This window comes from Talpa occidentalis, unplaced genomic scaffold, assembly GCF_014898055.3.
Source record: "Talpa occidentalis isolate TD23 unplaced genomic scaffold, MPIMG_talOcc4v2.1 talOcc4.16, whole genome shotgun sequence".
Classification (NCBI taxonomy): Eukaryota; Metazoa; Chordata; class Mammalia; order Eulipotyphla; family Talpidae; genus Talpa; species Talpa occidentalis.
This window is the reverse complement of record NW_023601653.1, coordinates 4,597,482-4,623,605: the sequence shown is the minus strand read 5'-3', so window position 1 is coordinate 4,623,605 and position 26,124 is coordinate 4,597,482. Positions and strand designations below refer to the sequence as shown.

The following is a 26,124-nucleotide window of genomic DNA, read 5'->3' as shown; positions in this document are numbered from 1 at the left end:
TGGCCACTCAGATCCGTGGCTGCTCAGATCTGGTGGCAGCTCAGATCTGTGGATGCTCAGATCCGGTGGCCACTCAGATCCGTGGCACTCATGCGCAGTGGCTGACGGGGAGGTAGCTGATGGGGCTTCGGTGTGTGTGACGGGAGAGCAGTTTGGAGCCGAGTCTGCTCAGTGCCTGGCTCTGCCGCATCCTGGCTGGTGGCAGTCAGTTACCCCTCCCAGCCACAGTTTCCTCACCTGTAGAAAGGACATGCCAACAGGGGCCTCCTCCCTTCTCCGTGGTTCAGGTGGGAACACTTGGCTCCATGGTGAGCAGGAAGCAGACATTTGACCAGTCTTGGGGGGCCATGGAGGGGAGCAAGGTCCTGGGCCTTATATGGCTCTTAGCAGCGAGGTTTCAGGTATCTCCTTCCACCCCTTGTCTTATAGATGAGGGAACTGCGGCCGGGTGGGGTGCATGGGGGACCAGCCATGGCCTGTTTCACACACGGGGTTGGTCCGGTGACCCCATCTGCGGGGGTGCTGCCTGCTGCTAAAGCAGGAGGTAAAGCACTCTGGGGGCAGATGATGTCTGTGCGGCAGTGGACTCGTCTCCCTCTGACCAGCTGGACTTCAGTGCTTTACCCTGGGCCTGGGTTTCCTCCAAGTGGGGGTGAAGTGATCACCACTGGTTGGGGAGGTCGAGTGGTTGGGTACCAGCCATTAGGGCATACGGCAGGCGCGTGGTCTCTGTCCTCCCTGCCCATAGCCACCCACCGACCTGAGATGGCCGCTCTCAGGAGGGAAGAGAGCGGTGGGCTGGTGGGTCTGCACAGGGGCTGGTTAAGGAGGGAGCCTGAGAGCCCGGCTGCCTGGGTTCGATTCCTGGCTCTGCCCCTTACCAGCCCTGCAGCTCCAACCTGCCTCCTCATCTGCAGACTAGCTCTTGTGAGGGGCTGAGTGACCTGGTGCTGGCAGAGCACGTGGGTCAGGGTGCGGCACAGGGTGCGTGCTCACTAGCTGGGTCAGGGTCGCGGGCAAACAAGGAAGGAGTTGCCCGCAGCCGCCACCTGCCTTCCATGTGACGTCAGGCTGGCCTCTGAGCTTCAGTCTCCTCGTCTGTAAAGTGGGTATCACCCACCCATTTATAAAGGAAGGTGAGCCACATGGCCTCTCAGGCCCCTGGGGCAGCAGAGTTGCAAGGTCCTCAATGGTTATCATATCTGGGTGGGTGCACGTGGCGTTCCAGCGAGGACACTGCCCTCCCGGGGGATCGTAGAGTCAGTGGGTGTCCAGAAGGGACCCAAGTTACCCTCTGGTCTGACCGGCGCCCCCTTTGTCCCCATCCCACAGCCCGAGGAGCTGACCAATATCCTGGAGATCTGCAACGTGGTCTTCACCAGCATGTTCGCACTGGAGATGCTCCTGAAGCTGGCGGCCTTTGGGCTCGTCGACTACCTGCGCAACCCCTACAACATCTTCGACAGCATCATCGTCATCATCAGGTGCCGCCCCAGCCTGCAGCCCGCCCGGGGCCCAGAAGGGGGGAGGGGCATCCACGTACCGAATCCCGCCAGTAGATAAAGCGCAGAGGCAAAGAAAACTGGCCTCACTGAAGCGCAGTTGTCAGAGCCTTTAAACTTTGTGGCTTCGCAACATACGTGCTTCTGGATCAGTGCATGAAATAGCAAGGTCTGGCGGCGGGCCCGTGGCTTCCACCGAAGAAGTGGAGCAGAAGTAACACTCCCGTGTCTGCCTCAGCCCTCACGTGGCAGGACAACATCAGTGATGTCGACTGGGCACAGGGTCACAGGAACTGCTCGTTCTCTGGGCTTTATTTACACTCATAAGCCAGAGCATGGTAAATCTCAAAGGCCAGTGATATTTATAGGTCTCCTGAGTTCTAGCCATAGACTTCAGCGGGGACTCCAGGGCAAGAACCCCCGAGTAAGGCCACGGGGCAGCAGTGGTCTGAGGATGGATGGATGGATGGATGGATGCTTCCCGTCTCTCTGCTCCCCCACCTCTCCCATTTCCTCTGCCCTCCTCTCCTCCCGGCCTCCCGCCGGCCCCTCCTGCCTCTCCCCTCCCACCCGCCTGCCCGCTCTGCGCAGCATCTGGGAGATCGTGGGGCAGGCGGACGGTGGCTTGTCGGTGCTGCGGACCTTCCGGCTACTGCGGGTGCTGAAACTGGTGCGCTTCATGCCCGCGCTGCGGCGCCAGCTGGTGGTGCTCATGAAGACCATGGACAACGTGGCCACCTTCTGCATGCTGCTCATGCTCTTCATCTTCATCTTCAGGTGAGCCCTGCCGGCCCTGGGCCATGCTGGGGGCAGGAGCTGGGGGCATGTGGAGCTCAGGGAACACCCTGGACTGGGGTGTGAATCCCAGCGCCATCGCCACGTACCCTGTGGTGCTGAACCTCAGTGGTCACTCCTGTAAAATGGAACCATGGAACCAGTGTGGCTCACACCCTCCCCCATGTCTTACTGGATTGTTCTGAGAATGACATGAGGTGGGTGGTGAGAGCGCGGGGCCTGAGTGGGTGCCTTGAGCCTGCCGATCCTCCCCCAGCATCCTCGGGATGCACATCTTCGGCTGCAAATTTAGCCTCCGCACAGACACGGGAGACACGGTCCCCGACAGGAAGAACTTTGACTCCCTGCTGTGGGCCATCGTCACCGTCTTCCAGGTGAGCCGCAGGTGCACCCATGTGTGGGGGGAGGGGGGATTCTTCCAGGCCTACCACCCAGCATCACTTTTCAGGGTGCCTGTCTGGGAAGCCCCAGAGCCCCGGCCTCTGGTGCTTGCAAGCAGGCACCCACCCCTGCCCTCCACTCCTGCACGCAGACTCTGGCACTTAGCATTCTTCTCCGGGACTGCTTGTCACATGTCACCTGGGCGTGGCTGAATGGGTACATGTGGGGGGTTGTTGCACATTGTGGGGGGTGGGGTAGAAGGAGGGGTGGGCTAAGTCCAGGGTGGGGGGCTGGAACAGGCTCTGCGCTGAGGTTGGGGTGCTGGGGGCAGCCAGGATGGAGCAGCCGGCCAGTGGGGAGGGTGTCAGGGCTGGAGTGTGGTACTGCCTCGGGAGGGGGTTGGGCAAGCTGGGGCAGTGCTTGTGAGCCTCCAGCCCAAACCCCAATGTTCAGGGCTTCCTGGTCTGCCGGAGCAGCGAGAGGGGCTGCAGGCGGGGACGCCTGCAGCGGGTCTACAGCTAGGCCACCGGGGCTGGGATTTGCAGGGGCCCCGGGACTGAGTGTGCCCCTCCCCTGCCCTCACAGATCCTCACCCAGGAGGACTGGAACGTCGTCCTCTACAACGGCATGGCCTCCACCTCCCCGTGGGCCTCCCTCTACTTTGTTGCCCTCATGACCTTTGGCAACTATGTGCTCTTCAACCTGCTGGTGGCCATCCTGGTGGAGGGCTTCCAGGCGGAGGTGACTGAAGCCCCGGCAGAGGAACACCCCTTGGGGACGACACGCGATGGACTGGGGCCTGGATGGGGGAGGGCTGCAGTTCAGACGTCTAGTAGGCAGCAGGTCCCCAAGGCGGGGTGAAGTGGTCAGCAGGTCCCAAAGGAGAAGTGGTCAGCAGACGGAGGCTGCACCTGGGACCCCGCCTGTCTCCCACAGGTGTAGGACAAGACCTCTCCAGCTCAGATTCTAGGGCCCCAACATCTGGAATCTGGGCCCTGCCTCCCTGTTCTCTGAGACTCGGGGGTGCTTGCAGGCAGGCCGATGTGGTTTGTGGCTTTGGGCCTCGTTGGCTTCTTACTTCCCTTTACTGAGACTCAGTTTCCCCATCCGTAAAATGGGGGTGAAAACATCCATTGAAAATATCAGGAGGGAGGGAAAGACTGAGCTGACCTTCGTTCCAACATGAGGGATGGTCTCCCAGGGCGACGCCAATCGCTCCTACTCGGACGAGGACCAGAGCTCATCCAACATGGAAGAGTTTGACAAGCTCCAGGAGGGCCTGGACGGCGGCGGAGGTAAACGGGCCTCCACATGTCCCCTCAGGGCACTGGGCCTGCCCAGAGATCATATAGGTGAAGGGCATGGCCTCTGGCTTCCCTCAAGCTCAGGCTCTGGTTTGTAGCTTACATTCATCATCCCTAAACCCCAGGAAGTCAGTGACATGGTCCTAGATTCTTGCCTCAGGGTAGCTGCACCCACCCTCATCCCTCCACATTGCGAGGTCTGTCAGGAAGAGCCTTGGGCTTCAGGACATCTGAGTTCTGGCCCCCCGTTGGCCCCACTGGGCAGCTCAGAACAAGCCTCCCAAGCCGGCATGTGTCATGTGTGTCTTGGTAGCTGGGCTGGACATGAAGAGAGGGTCCCCTGCAGGGTGAAGCAAGGGCTCCACTGTCCAGAACTAAAGCTGAGAGCCTGCAGGTGAGGTGCAGGGGGCACAGGTCCTACCTGGAAGACCTCTAGCAAAGGCCTCCCCAGAAGACTCTGTGTGTGTTTTTTTCTCACGACTCCCTTTGCTCTTGTTCTGTCTGCCTGCCTGTCCCCGCCTGTCTCTACCTCACCCCTGCAGATCCCAAGCTCTGCCTAATGCCCATGACCCCCAATGGGCACCTGGATCCCAGTCTCCCACTTGGTGGACATCTGGGCCCCGCTGGGGCTGCGGCACCTGCTCCCCGCCTTTCACTGCAGCCAGACCCTGTGTTGGTGGCCCTGGGCTCCCGCAAGAGCAGCGTCATGTCCCTGGGGAGGGTGAGCTACGACCAGCGCTCACTGGTGAGTCTGTGGGGTGCTCTGGATGGGTGCTCCCTGCTGGGGTGTGCAGAGGGACCCTGGGGAGGAGTGTCCACCCTCAGAGAGGTGCTCAGGCTGAACGCCAGAGCCAGCCGGGGGCCATGTCTGCATGTCCCTGGGTGCCCAGTGCCAGAGGGGCACCTGGCAAGGAGTGAGTGACTGACTAGTGCCTGGGTCTGGTGTGGAGCTGGGTTTGGTCTTAGCAGCAACGTGCAGAGTAAAGGGCTGAGCTTCGGGTTCTGGCAGAACCAAGTTTGAGTCTGTGGAACAGCCCTCTCTGAGGCGGTTTCGTCACCTGCACGATTTGAAGAAACCCGAAGGGCTGCACCTTCCTGGAGGGCAGTGCGGTGGCAGGAGGGCATGTAGCCACACTGTGGACATGCCCTCGGAGCGACCCCGGGGCCTGGCCCGTCCGGTCACCCGTCGGCGGTGCCCCCAGGACCGCAGCCCGCAGGCCGCCCGCCGCCCTCCGCCCGGCCTTGGGGGTGTGGCGCGCTGACGGCCGGGCTTCCTCCCAGTCCAGCTCCCGGAGCTCCTACTACGGGCCTTGGGGCCGCAGCAGCGGGGCCTGGGCCAGCCGCCGCTCCAGCTGGAGCAGCCTCAAGCACAAGCCGCCGTCCGCCGAGCACGAGTCCCTGCTCTCCGCCGAGCGCGGCGCGGCCCGGGCGGGCGAGGGCGCCCGGGACGAGGGGCTGCCGCGGGCCGCACCCCCGCACGCCCCGCACGCGCACCGCGCGCCCCACCCGGCGCGCCGGCACCGCCACCGCCGCACGCTGTCGCTGGACACCAGAGACGCGGCGGACCTGGCCGAGCCGGGGCCCGCGGCGGGCGGCCACGCCCGGGCGGCCTGGAGGGCGGCGGGCTCGGGCCCCGGGCACGAGGACTGCAACGGCCGCATGCCCAGCATCGCCAAGGACGTGTTCACCAAGATGGACGACCGGCGCGGGCGCGGGGAGGACGAGGAGGACATCGACTACGTGAGTGGGGTCTCGAAGCTCCGGGGCGGGCCTAGCAGCACCTGGCGGGCGGGGCGGAGGCCTCAGGTAGCTGAGCGGGTCGGAGCTGCCCACACTGACCTGTGCCCGCCCCTGGGGGGGAATCTCCCCGCGGCGGGGCAGGGGTTTGGTCTCGCTGGGACAGCCCGAGGCCATCCAGTGTCCCCAGTGTGCCCGATGGATGGAGATGGGCAGCTCGGGGCAGCGCTGACCTACCCGCAACCCACGCGCCTTTTTGCCAGACGCTGTGCTTCCGCGTGCGCAAGATGATTGACGTCTACAAACCCGACTGGTGTGAGGTCCGCGAGGACTGGGCTGTCTACCTCTTCTCCCCGGAGAACAGGTGGGCAGCCATGTTCGGGGTGGGGTCCGAGCAGGGGCCGACCTATCTGGGAGCTAGAGCTTTGTGCTGAGCCAGGCAAGGCCATAGGGAGGTGTGTGAGGGGGAGGTGTGTGTGTGTGTTGTGGGGCCTCTCTGGGCACTTTTTCTGGTCTAGGTCATCCCTGTGCTGGGCAGGGATAAATCCTGTCACGGGGGTGCTGTCATCTGGAGGGGCTGTCAGAGGCCTTGCTGGAGGAGAAGGCCTTTGTCCTAGATTTTGGAATCAGCATTTCAGTAGCTGAAGCAGGCTGTGGGAGGAGGAGACTGGTCAGGCAGAGAGAAGGTCCAGAGGCAGAAGTTGGGGTATCAAGCAGTTGTATCCCCAGACTGGGAGCCTGAGCTTGGGGATTTAGCCAGCGTTTGGGTTGCCTGGATTGCCAAGGCATGGTGGGTGCCCTTCATGCTGTGGTACCAGGAGCTGCCGTGGGTGTGTGGTCAGGGAAGATGGCTCCAGGTGGGTACCTTGAACAGGTGTACAGTTTTCATCTGCGTGTGCCATATGACAGGAGACGTGTCAGCTTCCTGTAGACGATCCTGGTCCCCTGGAGTGCCTGAGCCCTCTGCCTCCCCCCGGTCAAGGTGAATGGCTCACCCACAGTCACATGGCCCTCTTTTCACCCCATCTGCTCCCCAGGTTCCGCGTTCTATGTCAGACCATCATTGCCCACAAGCTCTTCGACTATGTCGTCCTGGCCTTCATCTTCCTCAATTGCATCACCATCGCCCTGGAGCGGCCCCAGATCGAGGCTGGCAGCACTGTGAGTGACTGTGTCCACTGAGGGGACAAGGGGCGGGGACAACGGGCAGGGCACCAGGGCCTGCTATGAGACAGTGTTCAGGACCGTGGAGGACTCAGCAGGGTCATGTCTCAAGCACCATGGAGGGAGGTGAGGCAGGAGCTTGCCTGGGGGCAGAGGGTGCCTCCTTGTTCTGTGAGATGGCAGCCTCTCCTGGATGCCCCTTGGCTGAAGGCGGAGGCTGCCCAGGTGGCTGGGCAGTTCTGGCAGCACCTGGGCCCATGGTATCTCCCGGCTCTTTCAGGAACGCATCTTCCTCACTGTGTCCAACTACATCTTCACAGCCATCTTCGTGGGCGAGATGACATTGAAGGTAGCTGCAGGCGTCACCTGGGGCCTCTGCCCCCAGCTCAGGGAACCCTTGCCCTGCCCCTGCCCCATCTCAGCTTATCATTCACCTGCCCATTAGCGGACCTTCCAGGTCCACTCCCTGCTTGATGTCCACTGGGATGGGTTCTAGGGACCCAAAGGGGCCAGCAGTGTCCTGGCTCTTGGCTAGAAAGGTGAATGCAGGGCAACCTTTACAGCGTAATGGCGGCCCTTGCTGGAGGGGAAGGGTTCTGTCTGGGACGTCCCAGAGCCAGAACTTTGAACTGAGTTCTCCAGAAGTCCGCAGGCGGGTTGGGCACCGGCCCCTGCGGGCCACGGCTCACCAGCATACCTCTGCCCCCTCTCCCCACTCGGCCCCGCCCCCTCGGAGTCCGCTTGACCCCGCCCACTGCCCCGCCTCCAGGTGGTCTCGCTGGGTCTGTATTTCGGGGAGCAGGCGTACCTGCGCAGCAGCTGGAACGTGCTGGACGGCTTCCTCGTCTTCGTGTCCATCATCGACATTGTGGTGTCCGTGGCCTCGGCAGGGGGTGCCAAGATCCTGGGGGTCCTCCGGGTCCTGCGGCTCCTGCGCACCTTGCGACCCTTGCGGTGAAGACCTCTCCTGCAAGGATGGGAATCCCGAGTGGGCCTAACTGTCGTGCCACTCCTGGGAGGGGTCCTGGAGGCGCTGGGGAGAGGAGGTGCTGGAAGGGCAGGGCAGCAGGTGGCCCCAGGACTGCCCGCCACAGTGTATCCCTGGGAGGCTCGCGCTTGAGGTGGGTGGGCCCTGAAGGGGTAGGGTGAGGCACCGAGATTTCAGGCCTGGGTGGAGTTCACAGCCTGTTGTGCTGAAGTATGGGCGTCTGGCAGTGTCTCTGCATTCCCTGCTTGGGGGGCCTGTGCCCTGCGGCGTCTGGGCCGAGCGGGGGCTGTCCCCGGCCTGGCTGTGGCTCACCATGGCCCTGTACTCCCTGCCCACAGTGTCATCAGCCGGGCTCCTGGGCTGAAGCTGGTGGTGGAGACGCTCATTTCCTCCCTCAAGCCCATCGGCAACATTGTTCTCATCTGCTGTGCCTTCTTCATCATCTTTGGCATTCTGGGAGTGCAGGTGAGGGGTGCCAGGCCAGGCGGGCACTGGGATGGGCTCCGTGGTTGGGGCAGACCATGCCCGACACAGCCTAGGGAAAGGCTCCACTTTCCTGCCGACTCTCCTGACTTGTGCCCCTGAACTGGGCTCAGGCGGCCCTGGGGAGCAGCCATGGTCGCTGCCAGTGTCGAGCGCCCAGTCCAGGAAGGGAGACGGACGGGTCCAAGTGACTGAGCTCAAGTGACAGGCTGGGCACGGCAGAGAGAGCTGAGGTGGAGCCGCCTGACTGGTGGGGGCTTCATGTGGACCCTGAGTGGACAGTGGTTCTGCCCCTTCCAGGCAATTGACACGGAGAGGGCTCGGGTCTCTCTCTCTCCCCCATGGGGGTATGCAGGCAGCTCTCCCGTGGGTGGGGTCTCTGCCCAAATCCCCAGGAGGGATACTGGCATCCGCTCTCTGGGATCTGTGGACTCGGACCGGGGTGTGCACTGGGGCCCTGCCATTTCCTAAACCTCAGCAGGCCTGGGGCACATCCCTTGACGCCTCAGGGCCTCAGTTTGCTTGTCCGTGAGATGGGCTGAGAGTAGCCCCCCTTAGGTTGTGGGGACTTGAGCTGGTGTGGTCCAGAGCTTGGTCCGGGTGTGCACAGGGATAGTGTCCCCGAGGGGCAGGTGCCCCCTCTGATCTGTGCCTGAGCATGGCAGGATGGTCGCTCATGCCGCCCCCTTCCCCCAGCTCTTTAAGGGCAAGTTCTACCACTGCTTGGGCGTGGACACCCGCAACATCACCAACCGGTCCGACTGCGTGGCTGCCAACTACCGCTGGGTCCATCACAAGTACAACTTTGACAACCTGGGCCAGGTGAGTGCTGCACGCCTCCCCCTGACCTGACTCACACCCCTCGCCCCACCCCAGCCCTGCTTCTGGGCCTGTGCCCCACCTGGAAGGGAAGAGGGGGTTCTGTGTCCTGAATGGGAGGGGAAAGGCTGGTGTAGGGCAGGATAGCCACCCAGAGCCCCACCTCTGGGCCCAGGGTCCTGGCTGCCCCTCTTGAACAGTGAGGAGGAGGAGGGCGTGACCTCACGGGTGAGCCCACTACCCACCAGCGCGAGCACCCAGCACGGCACAGGTTCCGCTGTGGGCAGGGCTAGCCCCCGGCCCCACTGAAGGGCGTCTGTGAGCACCTTGCCTGGCCGTCTCCTGGGGATAACCCCTTTTCAAAACCTCGCCAACTAGTGAGTGTCATCACTCCTTCATAGACAAGGAAGCTGGGGCCCAGGGACTTTGAGAACTTGCCCTGAGTCACACAGCCAGAGTGGCAGAGCTCCTTTTCCCGCAGCAGGGCCTGCAGGATATAGGGCAGAAAAATTGTAGGTTGAGGCCACAGCTCTGCTAGGGGGAGGCCTCTTAGTCTCCCAAAATCCACTGCTCCATCCACTCATTTACCTACACATCCGTCCATCTCCATCCTCACATCCATCCACCCTCTCATACATTGCAGAGACAGATAGAGAGCCGAGAAGGGGGCTGGTGCAGCCTGAACGCCCTGCACACTCACCCCTGGATCCTCCCCTCCCTGTGTCTTCCAGGCGCTGATGTCCCTCTTCGTCCTGGCCTCCAAGGACGGCTGGGTCAACATCATGTACAACGGGCTGGACGCTGTTGCCGTGGACCAGCAGGTGGGCGTGGCTGGTGTCTCTGGGCCCGTGGCCCACCTGTCAGCCACAGCCCACCCCTCGCCATCCTGGCCGGAATCATCCTGCTTCGGCGGGTCCCTGTGCTCCATGGGGAGCAACCCGCGCTAACTCCGCCTGGGTGGGCAGAGCCTTGTGGGTGGAGCACCAGGCATAGGAGAGGCGACTGGGCCAGCTGCAGTGGGACTGGGGTTGCGGGGGAGAGGCAGGTGGGCGGGGAGGTGGGGACTGGCAGTGCAGAGAGCAGGAGGGCCGGGGCAGCAAGCAGGCCGCACAGCTGGAGACCCCGTGTGCCTTGGGGAAGGGCTGGACTTTATCTGCAGCAGCGGGAGCCAGAGAAGGTGTGCTAGCAAGGTAGTGAGCCAGCAGGCTTGCTTGCGGGAGCATCCTGGGGGCTGCAGGCTGGGGGTGGATTTGGGGCGGGGTGGGTAGAGAAGGGGTCAGGCAGGGGACCTGAGCCCTCGCTCCCAAGATCTCCTGAGACCAGGGGTCCCCGCTGGGGCTAGGCAGAGACTTTAGGCAAGACACGTGACTGCCCAGGGTAGGCTGAGTCCAGTCTAAGGGGTCACTGGAAGAGGGAGCAGGGAGATGGCCTGCGTCAGGGCAGCACCCACTCAGTGAAAGAGTCAGGACTGTGGGTCACGCCCAGGCTTGTAAGTGACCTTGGCTCTTGGCCTCACAGGCCTCCCCCTGTAAGACTCTGGAGCCGTAGGTGGGAAAAGCGGGATTTGGAGTAATGAGAACCTTGGAGGCATTTTCCTTGTCTATGTACCCCTCTTTTTCGCCTCCCTAAAACTCAAAACACACGGATTCCACCAGGGCTGTGTGCTCTGCTGGCTTCCCTGTTTTCTGACTGGATGAAGGGGCGGATGGCCGGAGGGGTGGATGCATGAATGAGTACACAGGTGGGTGGATGGGTGGGCGGGAGGGGAGAGGAAGAGGCAGGTAGACGTGTGTCCGGGAGGCAACAGCTGGAGCAGGGAAGGGGATGAGCTCCACTGAGCGCCTTCCTGTGCCCGGGCAGGGCGGGTGCTGCCTCTTTCAAATCTTGCATCCGCCGAGGAGGCAGGCTCTGTCAGAAGCCCCTTGCACTGGGGTTCAGCGAGTTGGGGTGCCCTGGGTACCTGCTCAGCCTGCCTCAGCTGCATCTGGCTCCCTGCAGCCAGTGCCCAACCACAACCCCTGGATGCTGCTGTACTTCATCTCGTTCCTGCTCATCGTCAGCTTCTTCGTGCTCAACATGTTCGTGGGCGTGGTGGTGGAGAACTTCCACAAGTGCCGGCAGCACCAGGAGGCTGAGGAGGCGCGGCGGCGTGAGGAGAAGCGGCTGCGGCGCCTGGAGAAGAAGCGCCGGAGTGAGTGCTGTGCCTGGCCAGGCCTCTTCTGCCTGTGGCCAGGGGCTCTTGGCACTGGGGCTGGGGCCAGGGTCTGGGCCTCTGGGATTTCGGAGCTGAGGGGAATGTAGGAGACAAACCCTGTGCCCTTCCCTGCCCCTGGCATCTCTGCAGGTGGCCCCAGTCCCTTGGGGGTCCGCTCAGCATTGCGTGGTGACACTACCAACAACCTGAAAGGGGCCGGGGAGCCCAGCACAGGCAGAGGGCACAGGCAGACCCCTCTCCTGCCTCAGCACTCCTGGAGCCCCTGGCATGGGCACATGTGGGGTAGATGGGGGAATCGGTGTCCTGGCGTCACTGCCACCCTCCTCATGACTTCCTGTCCCTCTGGAGCCCTGGCTGGGCAGAGGAGACCTAACTGACCCCCGGGGCCTGGGGTGGACTGACATCTCTCCCCCTTCCCTCTGGCAATCTCTCTGATGTGCTCTGTCTGGCTGCCCCCACCCCCAACCTTCTGTGCCTGTCCCCCTCCCTGCAGAGGCCCAGCGGCTACCCTACTATGCCACCTACTGTCCCACCCGGCTGCTTATCCACTCCATGTGCACCAGCCACTACCTGGACATCTTCATCACCTTCATCATCTGCCTCAATGTGGTCACCATGTCCCTGGAGCACTACAATCAGCCCACGGTGAGCCCTGGCCCAGGGTCACACAGGGAGCAGGGTCCCAGCGGGGTCCCAGCAAGTCCCCAGCCCAGGGACAGTGTGGGGTGGGATCTGAGCAGCCCCCCACATGGGATCCTATACCAGGAGCTCACAGCCTGGTGGGATGGATGAGTCAAAGGGAAAGGTCATGTATTGCTGGTAAGCAGGGAGATGACATTTGGCACAGGGTAATGTGGCTGTGGTGTGTCAGTGTGACTCTTTACAAGGCAGCCTGCAGATGTTAATTCTCTAATCCTCACAGTGGGCCTAAGATGCGGTGAGGGCTTTATAGATGAAGAAGCTGAGGCTTGGTGAGGTGAAGTATGCCCCCAAATTCCTCAACCAGGACACAGTGGAGCCAGAACTAGGATTGGCATAGAAATATGATTGGCATTCAAGGCTGTTCACGTGGCCTCTGCTACCACCTGGGTATAAGGAGGGGCATTTCAGGTGGCAGGACCATTGGGGACAAACACTGGGGTGGAGAAGGTAACCAGTTCACAGCTAGTTGCAGGTGTGTATGAGGGGTGTATAGAGCCAAGTATGTTCTAAAAAACTATTGGAATACATGAAAAAGAAGGGAGCAGAGCCTCTCGGTAAAGCACTGGCATCTTCTTTTCAGTACTAGGAGAGGAATATTATGAATGCAGGATAAAGGAAACAAGCATTGGCAGAATGAAGTAGTAATTGTAGAACTTCCTAATTAATGTGAAGAAATGGAATAATATTGTAATAGCTCGTATTTACCAAGTATTTATTCTGTGCCTGGTGTTGGACTATCAGTTCATTTAATTCTCACAGCAACTTTCTGAGGTGAGTACTATTCTCATCCCCAATTTTAAAGATTGGGAAATAAGTCCCAGAGAGGTCAAATGACTTGCCCTAGATCACACAGTAAGATGTAAGTGCCAAGCCAGGATGCAAATTTAGTAGTCTGGCTTATAATTCTTACTCTTAACCATTACTCCACATTGCCTTCAGAGAGGAACACCTGTAACAAATCAGAAATAAAGAAGGGGGAACAGCAATGTGAAAATGTAAAATAGATAGTATATATTATGTAAGATAGAAGGAATAAAAAGCAGTTACATAAGTCTTTGCACTAAATGTGAATGGACAAAATTCTGCCCTTAAAAGGCAGAGACTTTCTGACTGGAGGAAGGCAGAGGAGAGCGGCTCATGGGGCTGTGATTCTCTTTGTCCCCCCACCCCCCACCCAGTCCCTGGAGACAGCCCTCAAATACTGCAACTACATGTTCACCACTGTCTTTGTGCTGGAAGCTGTACTGAAATTGGTTGCATTTGGTCTGAGGCGCTTCTTCAAGGACCGGTGAGTAGCTGGGCTAGGTCAGATTAGCACAGGGCGGGCTTTAGGATGGGGCAGTAGGAGGAGGGGAACCAGTAAGTGTCTGGGGATTGATGGCTCAGTGCCCCCTGGGTGCTGCCTATAATCCTGAACAGGAAGTGGTTGTGGTCCCACCTGCTGGGTGCCAGGCATTCTATCAGATATCCTCAACTTATTTCCCATGGGTCCTCCAAACCCCACAGTCAGAGCAGGGTGCACTCAATGCCAGTCCTTAACAAATAAAGCTTAGAGAGTTTGATGACCTGGCCCAGGGTCACACAGAGGGAGCAGCTGGCTCAAACTTCAGAGTAGAAGTCAGAGCCCATTCCTCCTCTCCTGCAGGAGAGCAGAGATGATTTAATCTGGTTAGCCTCTTGCTTGCGAATTGGGAGGCTGTGGGGGCAGAGGGAGCCAGACCCAATGGAGTTAGGAGGGACTAGTAGGGAGAATGGTCACATCCCCAGGCTACACAGGAGAGTAGAGAGCAGCGAAGCTTCTAAACTAGCATGCCGCCTGCACTTTTCACTTTTTCCCTCCTCTGCTTGCCGAGCAGGTGGAATCAGCTGGACCTGGCCATTGTGCTGCTGTCGGTCATGGGCATCACACTGGAGGAGATCGAGATCAACGCAGCACTGCCTATCAACCCCACCATCATCCGTATCATGCGGGTTCTGCGCATCGCCCGGGGTGAGGGGCGGGGATGCACGGGGACCCACAGGGGCAGGATGGGAATCTGGACAATCGCCAGGGGAGTGCATTCGGGGGTGTGGGAGGAAGGGATACATGTGGGAGAGGCAGAGTATGTGAGCGCCATGGCTTCCTGATGAATAGGGACAATAGGAGCCAGGAGGAGCACACCCCCAAAATAAACACACATTTGTCCCTCATCTGCAGGCAGCGCCCCAGCAGGCTGTAGTCCACCTCCTTATAACTCTGTGACCCATGTGGTCCAGTGCAGCCAGGGAGACACCGAAAGGAACCCTGCTTCCTCAAGGGTATTACTCTAGTTCTGGCTGGGACACACCATCCTTACCCCTTGAAATACCCTTTGTCCTTCTAGAAGCCTCTCTCTCGCCCCAAGTCTGTCCCTTCACTTTCAAACACCTCTGTGTTTGTCCATCAGCCTCCTACTCTGGCCTTCCCATTGCCTCCAGACTCCCAGCTGGGCATGCGTGTGGGGAAGTGTAGTGCTAGCACCGGAGGCTGCTTTAGCTGGAGGGGACGGCGTTCACTTAGGGGTCATTTTTGTCTCCTGGTGGTGAATCACGTTCACGCACATACTGTCTTCCTCCCTTCCCGTGGAGCGTGCCCACCTCTTGGACTCTTGCACTGACAGCCACACCTTGTTCACGTGTTTTTGTGCTCACCCCCACTCACAGAGCTGTCCCATTGCTTGCATGTTCTCCTTCGCATTCACACGTGCACACACAGGCACACACACGTGCCCGCCGGCAGGGGCTGAGCGGTGGCCTGGGTCTCGCCCACAGTGCTGAAGCTGTTGAAGATGGCCACAGGCATGCGTGCCCTGCTGGACACCGTGGTACAAGCGCTGCCCCAGGTGAGAGCTGGATGGAGCCTCGCTGTTGTGGGGGTCATGCTGGGCCCTGGTGACACAGACCCAACCTCCTTTACCTCCTCCCAAGCCGGCCCAGAACTGGGGCAGAGTCCTGTGCAGATGTGAAGTTTGATCCAGAGTAGAAAGAGGGAGAGGGGCCTCTCTGCCCCTTCTTTTCTGACTTGGACAAGTGGATGCCACACCTACTCTGTTTCCAGCCCTGGCAGGCACTGAGAGCCTGCATTCTGCCCACTGGAGTCCCCAGCCTGGGGCAGGGGGGGACATGGATGCCTCAGGAAAACATGGTTGGGGGTGCCCACAGGTGCTGGGGAGAGAAGGGTCCTGGGAAAACCAGGAAGGGTTTTACGGAAAGGGGGCTTTGAGCTTCACCTTGAAGTATGGCTTGGCACAAGGTGGTGATGTGGGTGGAGAGGTTCAGATGTGACATTCTGGGTGGGGCAGTGTGGGACCCTGACCTGGTGGGAACCCCTGGGGTGTTAGGAAGGCCCTGCTCCATCCCGTCTGTCCCCATGGTCAGTAGGAGGGGAGGTAGGACCAGGATCATTTTATCCTCCTGGGAATTCTGTAGTCCACATCCTTCCCTCCCTGCTGTCCTGACGACTTAAGGCTCCCTCTTCCCTTCCTTCAGGGAGACCTCTGCTCTGAGGTGAGCCTCTTGCACATTTATTTATTCGTTGTGACTCTAGTCCTAAGGAAATGTAATCAATCTTAAAAGACGCAGATACTACATGCCACAAACGAGGATAAAAGATCATCAGCCTGGGGAAGGTGAGAAAAGCTAATGCTCTCAGGGACCTGGGCTAAGGATGTTAGTTGGTGTGAGCTTCCCAGCAGCCTAGTTGCAAAGGGAAATCGATATGGCTCCCATCAGGACTGGAGCAAAGCAGAGTGTCCATTCAAAGAGATGTGATTCTTCCTGCCATTATATCCCCTCAGAGGCATTTGTCACGTGAAAACGGGGTGCCCTCTGGGCTGGGCTGGTGGGGTGTGCAGACAGAAAGTGGGTTGGAGCCCAGGCTCAAGCCACCCTGCCAGAGGGCATGGCCTGGTTGTCTGTGAGACCTTGGACTTGTGATTCAACTGCTCATGCCTCAGCTTCCTTGCCTGTGAAATGGGGGGTGAAAATAGTACTTGTGAGGTTTAAAATAGTTTTAAATAGTTCAAGCTTGCAAAGCACTGAATGGGATCTGGGTCTCAGGAAGTGCCTGTATAAGAGTCTGCTAGGGTGGGATGGGGTGTGTTCCCCACAGTCTGACCCCTGGGCATCCTTGGGGTATTTGAGATGGCACAGGGTACATGGAGATGCCCAGGGCCCTCAAACAGGAAATACCTGATAGTAATTACAGTGACGTCAATGCTTAAGGGCATCTCATGCCAAATACCATGTGGCATGGGAGGGTTACCCTGAAAATCTGTTAGCTTGTGCCCATTCTGTTGCGTGGATATTGGCCATTTCCTCAGGAGTGTATGAAGTGTTAGGAAATGAAATTTCAGCCTCCTCCCTCCAGACACTCCCCATACAGAGGGAGGAAGCTTCAGGGAAGGCGTCTCAGAGGAGGTGAAATGGACTCTGAAGAGGCGGGAGGAGGTGAAAACAGAGGGTCTTGTCTGCAGAGGGAACAGAATATGCAAACTGGAGTCTGCTTTCCATGTGGTGGGAGTTGGGTTGTAAGATCAGCGGGAGGGGTCCCCAGGTTCCAGCTGGCAGTGCCCGGGGCTTGGCTCAGTGGCAGTGGACACATGGGAACTTCTGGACAATGGAGATTGCAAGCAGGGCTACCTTTCAGAAGGCTGCCCTGGTGACTGGGAGGGGAATGGATTGGAGGGAGAGGCTGGAGGCAGGGGCCAGGGAGGCATTGCTGTGAGGGCCGACCCTGGAGGATGCCGAGGTGTAGGGAGGGGACTGACAGAGAAGGTAAAGTCCACACTGGTGAAGAGAGGCCGCCAGCTGGACCGCAGTGGGGAGGCTGTGCTGGGGCCGAGGCCCCTGTCCTTGCGGGCTGTTTGGCCCTCACCCCTTGCTCGGGCAGTGCTGGGCAAACGCTTGTTTCATCAGTGAGCGGAGCATCGTTTAGTCAGACTCTAGTGATGTGACCGTAGCACGGCTCAGAAGGGAACCCCGCCTCTGGAGCCGAGAAGCACGAGGAGCCTGTCATGAAGGTGGCTTATTTTCCAGCAGTTAACGGGGACGTCTTCCCTGCCGTTCATGAGGCCTCCGGGAGGGACTGCGTTTCCGGGCACGAGGTGCTTGCGTCTTGCCCACAGCGCAGAGGCAGCCTCCAGTGCATGGGTGTGCTTGAGATGGGTTTGGAATCTGGGACGCTTTCCTCCCACAGGAGCTATGGGATGGGGGTGGCTGAGCTTGCAGGAGGCTTGGGGCCTGCAGGCCTACATAATCCCTGCACTCACTCCTCACGCGCCAGGCCCCATGCTGGCCTGACAGGGCAGATTTTACTTTATCCTGCCACGTCCCTATTCTCATGGATCCCCCCCAGACCAGCAAGTGACAGGGACAGGGACAGTGTGATACACTTACTGTTAAGCTGCATCCCCAGCTGACTGGAGGAATCCAGACAGGCTTCATGGAGGAGGTGGCATTTTTGCTTCTGTCCGTCTCCATTCTTCCGTGGGACCTTGCTAAGTACAAAGAGGTGTATGGAATAGGGATTGAGTACGTGGGTCCTGGGACCAGCTAGCTTGGTTTGAGTCCCAGTCCCACCCCTTGTTAGCTATGTGGCCCTGAGCAAGTTACTACATTCTGTCTGTCTCTGTCTGTATGAAGGATGGAGTAAAAGTCCACAGAGCTTTGTGTGGAGTAAGTGAGCTAAAGAACCTAAAGTGTTTGAAGCCTCATGGCTCATAGAAAAGACTCCGCACACCTGTTATTACTACCTTGTGTCCTGTGCGGGCTGTGGCCATTGGGGCCTGGCAGATGGGGCACAGAGCCCGCTGCCCTGACCCTCAGGCTGCCCTTGTCCTGGAGCCTGCTGGCCCCCACCCTCACCCTCCCCAGGCCTCAGCCCTGCCCCCCAGCCCTGGCCCAGCCCCACTGCTCTCCCCACAGGTGGGCAACCTGGGCCTCCTCTTCATGTTGCTATTCTTCATCTACGCGGCCCTGGGCGTGGAGCTCTTTGGAAAGCTGGGTAAGTGACTCCCCACACAGCCTGGAGCTGCGGGTGGGTGAGGGGAACAGATCTAGAGGACACCCCCTCCCCCAATACACACCCAGTTACATTGGAGCCTGTTGGGAGCTGCTCCCCAGCCCACGGCCCAAGGGGAGGTAGATGGGAGATCCCTGGCTGGCCACACCCTCCTCGTGGGGTGAGTAGGAGCTTTTGGGAGATGCTAACTTGGCTCCTCAGGACTGTGCGGTAGACTCCTAGCTTGCAGCCCCCCCAGCTGCCTGACCTCCTGGAGTCACTCCCTTTAGCCCCAACTGCTCGCTCCTGAGCTGAACCAGCACCGCCCTAGCCAAAAGAAATGAGGCCGAGGGCCGTACCGCCCACACCAAGCCAGCCTCGCCTCACCCCATCTTCCCTTGGGGGTGGAGGGGGCAAGCTTACCTGTCTGAGCCCAGCTTGAATGCCACCTCCCTGAGCCTCAGTGCCTCCATCTGTGTACTGGGCACCGGCCACCCGCCCCGCTGGGGTTGCAGTGAGGATCCTGAGGTGAGGCTGGGCCCCTGGAGCTGCAGGGGCCCTGCAGCCAGCCTCCTCTCCCCTGCAGTCTGCAATGATGAGAACCCGTGTGAGGGCATGAGTCGGCACGCCACCTTTGAGAACTTCGGCATGGCCTTCCTCACGCTCTTCCAGGTCTCGACCGGCGACAACTGGAACGGGATCATGAAGGTACTGGTGGCGGCCGGGTGCCAGAGATCAAGCCGGTTCCCAGAGTGGTGCCGGTGCTGACTGTGGGGTCCCAGGGCCCTTGTTGCACGCGGAGGGGGAGGCAGGGTGCGGAGATGCAAAGGGACCGTCCCAGGCCCCACAGCACAGGGAGGTGGAGACCGGGTCAGAGCAGATTCTCTATGGCCCCGGCATGCTGTGCTGGGGCCGGGCCCGGATCCCGGGGCACAGACTGCCCATGGCCTGAGGGGCTGCCCCTGCGTTGGCTGCGCTGCCTGGGGTCCAGCGAGGGCCAGCTGGGCTGGGGGCAGCGCAGGGCTAGGGCCTGCCCCTCGAGACCCCCGGGCGCTCTGCTGCCCCGCACAGGACACGCTGCGGGACTGCACCCACGACGAGCGCAGCTGCCTGAGCAGCCTGCAGTTCGTGTCGCCGCTGTACTTCGTCAGCTTCGTGCTCACCGCCCAGTTCGTGCTCATCAACGTGGTGGTGGCCGTGCTCATGAAGCACCTGGACGACAGCAACAAGGAGGCCCAGGAGGACGCCGAGATGGACGCCGAGCTCGAGCTGGAGATGGCCCACGGCCTGGGCCCCGGCCCTCGGCCGCCCGCTGGCTCCCCGGGGGCGCCCGGCCTAGGGCCCGGGGGGGCGGGCGGCGGGGGTGACGCCGAGGGCCGCCTGTGCCGGCGCTGCTACTCTCCAGCCCAGGTGGGTGAGGGCCCACAGGGCACCAGGGTCCCAAGGGTGGGCGCCAGGCCGGAGGCCTCGGGCAGAGACCCCCGTGCTTTCGGACCCCTCCCTGCTCAGCTGCCTGGAAGGGGTGACCCTGGGCAGGGCATCGTCCCAGGCCGCGGGCACAGAGACCCCGGAGGGCAGCTGAGCCCCGCCCGCCCCCACCCCCACTCCCGGGACCCAGCCGATAATCCCGCCTGTCCCCACCCCGTCCCCGTCCGCCTAGGAGAACCTGTGGCTGGACAGCGTCTCTTTAATCATCAAGGACTCCTTGGAGGGGGAGCTGACCATCATCGACAACCTGTCCGGCTCCATCTTCCACCACTACTCCTCGCCGGCCGGCTGCGACAAGTGTCAACACGACAAGCAAGAGGTAAGGACAGTGGGCGGAGGCCGCGCCAGGGAGGGGGCCAGCCGAGGCGCGAGCCGGCTCCAGGCAGAGACCCAGAGACCTGCTGGGGCGGCGCCCGGGGGCACCCATCGGGGGATGCGTGGACAGGCTTCCGTGTTCACAGCCCACACAGACCGCCTGCCTCCAGCCCGGCCCAGCCTGGCACGCCTCTGCCCACCGCGCGGGGCCATCTCCCCCTGCCCAGGGCCGGGCTCGCGTCCATGCTCAGCACCTCTCTGGACTGCTCCGACCCCAGCATCTTTCTGGACAACTAGGCCCTGAACCTAGGAGCCCAGGGCCCAGGCCTGTGCCGCTCCTGCCCCAGTAATGAGGCCACGGCCCGTCCCTGCAGGTACAGCTGGCCGAGACGGAGGCCTTCTCCCTGAACTCGGACAGGTCCTCCTCCATCCTGCTGGGTGACGACCTGAGTCTCGAGGACCCCCCTGCCGGCCCGCTAGGCCCCAGAGACAGCAAGGTGAGTAGCCCTGGAGGGCTCCGGGCAAGCCCGGCCTCCGGCTGCCCAGCCGGAACACTGCTTCTTGCCTTGTGCCACTTGAGTGGCACCTGCTGTGTGCCCGGCCCTCACCTCCTGTTAGTCAGATAAGGACAGTGGGGCTCAGAGAGGGGGAGTGACTACCTGGAATCACACGGCTTCGTGCCCTGCCAGGGCTCCAGGCAAAGCTCCTGCCATCTGGGCTGTACCTTGTTGCTTTGGGTCTTTTTTTAAAAAGCTATTTAAATGGGGTTTGTCCCTGGCAGGCGAACCTCGCAGGGGACCAGGAGGCTGACGAGAGCGGGGAGGCGTCCCATCAGGTGCGAGCGCCTACTGTATGCCGGGCATTTGTATACACTCATGTGCCCCTGCTCCCGGCCGTGGGGATGATGTGGGCCCATTTCACATTCGGGGGCTGGGGGCTCGCCCACGCCGCACAGCAGGAACGGCAGAGCAGGGGACTCAGTCCCCAGCCTGCGTCCCGAGGTGGTGAGGAGCACGGGGCCCAGGGTGCCGTGAGGCCTGCAGACTCAAGTGGGAGCCCCGCCTCCAGGCCTGCGAGCACCACTCAGGCTGCGTTTGCCCCCACTGGGATGTGAGGGGAGCCTGGCCCCAGGTAGGGACACAGTGGCCCTGCTCTTGGAGAGCCTCTGTTCTCGAGGTCCCTGGGGTGCAGGGGTTGGGCACCACTGCCCCCGACTCCCACTGCAGGGGTGGGTCTCCCCATCCCTCCCTGTCTACCCTGTTCTCTCTCTGACAGCTGACAGCTCCCGGCTTCCACCACCCCCTTACTCAGCCCCTTTCCGCAGCTCCCTGCACCCTGTGCTGTTCTCCCAGACAGGATGTCGGGGTGTGTGGGTTTGGGTGGGCACATTCTGGTTTTATTCAAGTCAAAGAGGCCCCTCTGCCTGGGGATGCCAACGGATTCTGGGTGCCAGGCCTAGGAAGAAGGGGTTCCTTTCCTTCTTCATGGAGGTGAAAACCGAGGGTCAGCAAAGGGAGGGGACCCGCCCAAAGTCATGCTCCAGGAGGCCCTGCACAGCTCAGCTGTCCTCCGATGCCCTCACAGCCCGGACATGGTGCGCATGGGCTGCAGAATGCGGAAAACCCTGCATTGCCCTCAGGGGTGTCAGAGCCACGTGGGGAGTGAGTGGGAAATTGCCTGGGACATCAGAGAGGGCTTCCCGGAGGTGGGACCCTTTCACCTGGGTGCTGGAAGACGGTGATTGTTGGCCAGGTAGCAGAGGCGAGAAAGCCATTCTAGGGAGTGAGGGTGGCCCGGGAAAAGGGCCGTGGAGCCTGGCATGACGGCAGCTGTGGCAGACTGGACCTCTGTCCCCCCTCCACTGGCCTGCTCCTCTCACCTCTCTTCTCACGCAGGGGGAGCCAGACCCTCCGGAACCCGTGCATGTGGGGGATGTGGACGAATGCCTCTTCCCCTTGCCCAGCGTGGCTGCCTCCTCGGGGCCGGAGAACTTGCTGTGTGAGATGGAGACGATGGCCTTCAACCCTGTCCGGTCCTGGCTGAAACACGAGAGCAACCCAGGTGAGGGGCGGGAGCCCCAGCAGCTCCCGCAGCACTGTCCTGGGTGTCAGCTCGGAGAGAGCTGCCTGAAGTTTCTTTCCTTAGTATTTTGGCCCATCCTACTCTATTGAGTCCAGAAAGAACCAGATGGGTAAAGCTGACAATAAGAGATGGGGATGAGATGACAATTATACTAGAACCTGGGCCGAGGGAGGCTTCATGCTGAGCTTCCTAGGAGCTTTGGTGAAAAGGGAAACAGGCTGGCACATACACACCTCTTGTTATCAAGTAAAAGGAAAGCTGTCAGATGATTTTTGAGGTGTCTACTGCAAAGATCTTCACCAAAGGTGAGGATGCACAACAGAAAGCCTGGCGTCTTCAATATCCCTTGTGTAAAGTGCCCTGATGCTTATCCTTCGGCCCTGCCCTTAGCGTCCTAAGCACTTTGGGTTTGCTTGTGTGTGGGCATGAGGGCAGAGGCCTGTCCACTCCTGCTCGCCTTCCCCCCCAGTCCTCTTGGTGAGTGAGTGTGGTGGGAATGTGGTTACGCATCACTGGCAGAAAGCTGAGCTCAGCAGAAGAGAGAGCCCCTGAGACCCTGAACCCACCTCAGATATTACTCTGGGAGGCCTTGCGTTGGTGCTGGGGGTGGGGTGACTTTTTCTTTAGGGAGAACCCTCCCCAAAGCTGACCGCCCCTTGACTGGACATGATGGCTGAGGTCCTAAGACCCCAGACTTCCTGAATCAAAAAGGCACAGGGCCCAAAAGCCCATCTGACTGACTGAAACTCCACCCCCTTCAGGCAGCCATTTAGTTGCATTTTCCTTAAAAATCAAGATGGTGTAGGGTAGGACCCCCCACCCCCACCCCCCTGGACTCTCGAGCTGCCCACCCAGTGCAGCTCGCACTAGCACGCTCTTGCTCCTAACGGGGACTCCACGGCTCAGAGAGGAGGCCGGCCTTGGAGCGATGTCAGTCTGTCCGTCGGCCCCTCCCTGCGGCCCACCGGGGGCCACTCCCCAGCGCCCTCTCCTCCCTCCCAGCTGCACCCCAGAGCCCCTTCTCCCCGGACGCCTCCAGCCCACTCCTGCCTGTGCCTGCGGAGTTCTTTCACCCCGCCGTGTCTGCCAGCCAGAAGGGGCAGGAGAAGGGTGCCAGCACTGGGACCCTCCCCAAGATCGCCCTGCAGGGCTCCTGGGCGTCGCTGCGGTCGCCGAGCGTCAACTGCACCCTCCTCCGGCAGGTACGGCCCCTCGCTCTCAAGGTCTGCCCGCAGGGGACGTCTGAGTGGGGCCTTGAGGTCCAAGGTGGAGCATCTGGGGACAGCAGAGTATGGGGGTGGCCTAGCCAGGGCCCTGAGGAGGGCCAGTGGGCTGTAGCTTGAGGGGATGCAGACGGGGTACTCGACGACTCTGGGGTGATGAGGGGGCTGAGGAAGGCGCCTTGGGTGCTCTGGGTGGGTGTGAGTAGGGGCATGATTAGGAATGGGAGTGGAGGGGCAGGTGGGAACTCTCAGCCTGCAGAGCCACCTCTATGGAGTGGGCCAGGGTCACCCTTGGGCACCCAGAACACCCCACAGACGGGGAGCAGAGGTGCCGAGAGTTCAGGTCAGGAGGGCCGGGAAGGCAGTGATGGGTGAAGCACATGTGTACCTAGGAGTGGGGGTGCGGGGAGGGCGGGGCCGGGAAGTGGGCTCTCGGGGGTGGGGTGGACTTTATTCCCAGTGAGCCCTGGAGTCTTTGTGCGGGGTGGGGGGGCAGGATCTGACTTGGGCTTGAGGGGGACCATGCTGGCTCCCCCGGGACCAGGGTGTGGCCGGGACAGGAGCCCCGTCAGAGGCTGCTGCAGGGGCCACCCTGAGAGGCCCTCAGAAGCCGGGACGGGTGGTGGTGGGGTGGCCTGGATGGGTGTGGGGGCGCCCGGCACAGGGCGGGAGCTGGGCATCCCGAGGACCGGGCAGCCGTGCGCCGGCGGGTCCCGGGATGGGCAGGGCTGGGCACACCGGCGACCCCGGTCCCCTCACGCTGCCCCACAGGACGCGCGCAGCGACTCCTCGCTGGAGGCCAGCCCCAGCAGCTCAGCCGGCAGCCTGCAGACCACGCTGGAGGACAGCCTGACCCTGAGCGACAGCCCCCGGCGCGCCCTGGGGCCGCCCGCGCCTGTCCTGGGCCCCCTGGCCGGCCCTTCGCCCACTGCCTGCCGCAGCCTTAGCCTGCGGGGCCGGGGCCTGTTCAGCCGGCGCGGGCGGCGCGCGCACCAGCGCAGCCACAGCAGCGGGGGCTCCACCAGCCCGGGCTGCACCCACCACAACTCCATGGACCCCTCGGATGAGGAGGGCGCGGGCGGCCGGGGCGGCGCGGGCGGCGGGGGCGCGGGCAGCGAGCACTCGGAGACCCTCAGCAGCCTCTCGCTCACCTCCCTCTTCGGCCCGCCGCCCCCGCCGCCCGGGCTCACGCCGCCCCGCAGGTTCAGCAGCACCAGCAGCTTGGCCGCCGGCCCCGGCCGCCCCCGCGCCCCCGCCGCCCGGCCCTGTGGCCTGGCCCGGAGCCCCTCCTGGGCCGCCGGCCGCAGCAAGGACCCGCCGGGCCGGGCAGAGTCGGCCGCTGGCCTGGGCCCGTCGCCCGGGAAGCTGCAGCCCGGAGACCCGGCCAGCAAGAGGAAGAGATGAGGGCCCCGGGCCCAGCCGACGCCCACCCGCCCCGTCTCACCTTCTTTACCTCAGGAGCCAGGGGCAGACAGCAATACTTGGCCCACACCCGGGCAGCGCGGCCGGCCAGCGCCAGGCTGCAGAGGGGTCTGGGCCGGCGGGGGCGCACGCGGCCGTCCCGGGCCCTCCCGCGCACACATATACATACGCGTGTCGAGAGAGACAGACATATAGAGATATTTATTTTTTTTACCGAGAGCCTATGACTTCCAGAAAGTGCTAACGTTGGGGCGTGTGGGCCGGGGCCCAGCGGGGCTTGGGCTGATGTTTCGGTCCCGGGCCAGACCCAGCTGGGGCGGCCGGTGCTGCTGGGGTGTCGGCCGTCCTGCTTCGGGTGTCGCCCGCGGTCGGTCGGTCGGTCGGGAGTGTCTTGGGGACTCCCCGGAGGCCCCGCAGCCGGCCGGGAGACAGGCCTGGGAGGAAGGTGAAATTCAGGGCGTGTTTCTTCCCCCTTGAAAGAAGCGCTGCTGAGGTCCTGCCCGCCCCTCCGCGTGTCGGGGTGTCTGTCTAGTTCCTGCCGTCTAGTTGTTGTAAACAGTCTTTGTAGCTGCCCCAGAGCACCCACACTCTTAGTCCCCCGGTTAGGTGTCTTTCTTTAGAAAAATCAGGGGTGAGTAGTCGTATTTTCCTAGGGAGGGTGGGGGGTGCCCAAGGCTGGGCAGGGGAGCCCCATGGGAGTCCCTGCCCAGCAGGCACTTTTGGGGGGGGTGTCTGCAGCTTTGCCCCCAGAAGGCTGAGGGCAGGGACCAAGACAGCAGAAGAGAGGAAAGGGGGAGGGGCGGAGCTGCCGGGAGACGCTCGCGGGGTGGGGGCCTGGCCTCGGCTGGCCTGGCTGCCCTGTGGGCACAGCTGGGCACTTTCATCAGCCCGGAGCTCGGACCATTCTAGAAGGTTGTACGCCCGGCCCTCCCTCCAGCAGCTCTACCCCCTCCCGTGGGGCTCAGGGTCAAGTGGATCTGACAGGATTCTGACGCATGGGGGCCCTGCCTGGGGCTGGGACCAGCTCCCCACACCCACCCCCAGCTGCTTGCTCTGGGCCCCTCACTCCCCCCGCCCCCCCTTCTCCAAAGCGGCAGATCAGGTGTCCTTACGGCAGTGCTTCCCAAACAGCACCGCAGACGGGTATTTTTTATTGGAATAGTTAAGCGTTTATTTCAGTATTTACTGGGGAAAACCCCAGCATGTTGACCTGTGATTTCACAGACGTGTTGCTTGGGTCCGGGCTGCGTTTTCAAGAGAGTGGACGCGAGTCAGCGGAAGAGGCAGAGGGGACGGGCGTTGTGCAGACGCGGAGGGAGAGGGTGGGACTGTGCTCAGCCTCATGGCCTTGGCCTTGGGGGTCTCCTCAGATGGCTTTGGCCCCACTAGGGGGGCCTTGCCCTGGTTCCCAAGCCCTGACCTTAAAGAACTAGACTTCAGGTGGGCGGGGGGCGGCTGCTCGGGTGGGCCCTGCATGTCTTCCTG

At 61.6% G+C, this 26,124-nt stretch overlaps 1 protein-coding gene across 1 annotated transcript in view; it reads left to right on the top strand.

Moving 5' to 3' along the window:
* Positions 1-24,621, top strand: part of CACNA1I (calcium voltage-gated channel subunit alpha1 I) — a 62,736-nt gene extending 38,115 nt beyond the window's left edge. The window contains exons 9-37 of the mRNA XM_054696837.1: positions 1,333-1,484; positions 2,094-2,279; positions 2,554-2,671; positions 3,264-3,419; positions 3,880-3,973; positions 4,525-4,727; positions 5,264-5,722; positions 5,983-6,083; positions 6,757-6,880; positions 7,164-7,232; positions 7,653-7,837; positions 8,210-8,336; positions 9,051-9,176; positions 9,905-9,994; positions 11,172-11,364; positions 11,882-12,033; positions 13,269-13,378; positions 13,947-14,080; positions 14,881-14,951; positions 18,034-18,112; positions 18,696-18,817; positions 19,181-19,519; positions 19,770-19,916; positions 20,287-20,409; positions 20,694-20,747; positions 21,808-21,973; positions 22,997-23,217; positions 23,989-24,419; positions 24,525-24,621. Of these exons, the coding sequence (XP_054552812.1) occupies positions 1,333-1,484; positions 2,094-2,279; positions 2,554-2,671; positions 3,264-3,419; positions 3,880-3,973; positions 4,525-4,727; positions 5,264-5,722; positions 5,983-6,083; positions 6,757-6,880; positions 7,164-7,232; positions 7,653-7,837; positions 8,210-8,336; positions 9,051-9,176; positions 9,905-9,994; positions 11,172-11,364; positions 11,882-12,033; positions 13,269-13,378; positions 13,947-14,080; positions 14,881-14,951; positions 18,034-18,112; positions 18,696-18,817; positions 19,181-19,519; positions 19,770-19,916; positions 20,287-20,409; positions 20,694-20,747; positions 21,808-21,973; positions 22,997-23,217; positions 23,989-24,419; positions 24,525-24,621 (4,629 nt within the window). The remainder of the gene's footprint in view (positions 1-1,332; positions 1,485-2,093; positions 2,280-2,553; positions 2,672-3,263; positions 3,420-3,879; positions 3,974-4,524; positions 4,728-5,263; positions 5,723-5,982; positions 6,084-6,756; positions 6,881-7,163; positions 7,233-7,652; positions 7,838-8,209; positions 8,337-9,050; positions 9,177-9,904; positions 9,995-11,171; positions 11,365-11,881; positions 12,034-13,268; positions 13,379-13,946; positions 14,081-14,880; positions 14,952-18,033; positions 18,113-18,695; positions 18,818-19,180; positions 19,520-19,769; positions 19,917-20,286; positions 20,410-20,693; positions 20,748-21,807; positions 21,974-22,996; positions 23,218-23,988; positions 24,420-24,524) is intronic.
* Positions 24,622-26,124: the final 1,503 nt, after the last annotated feature.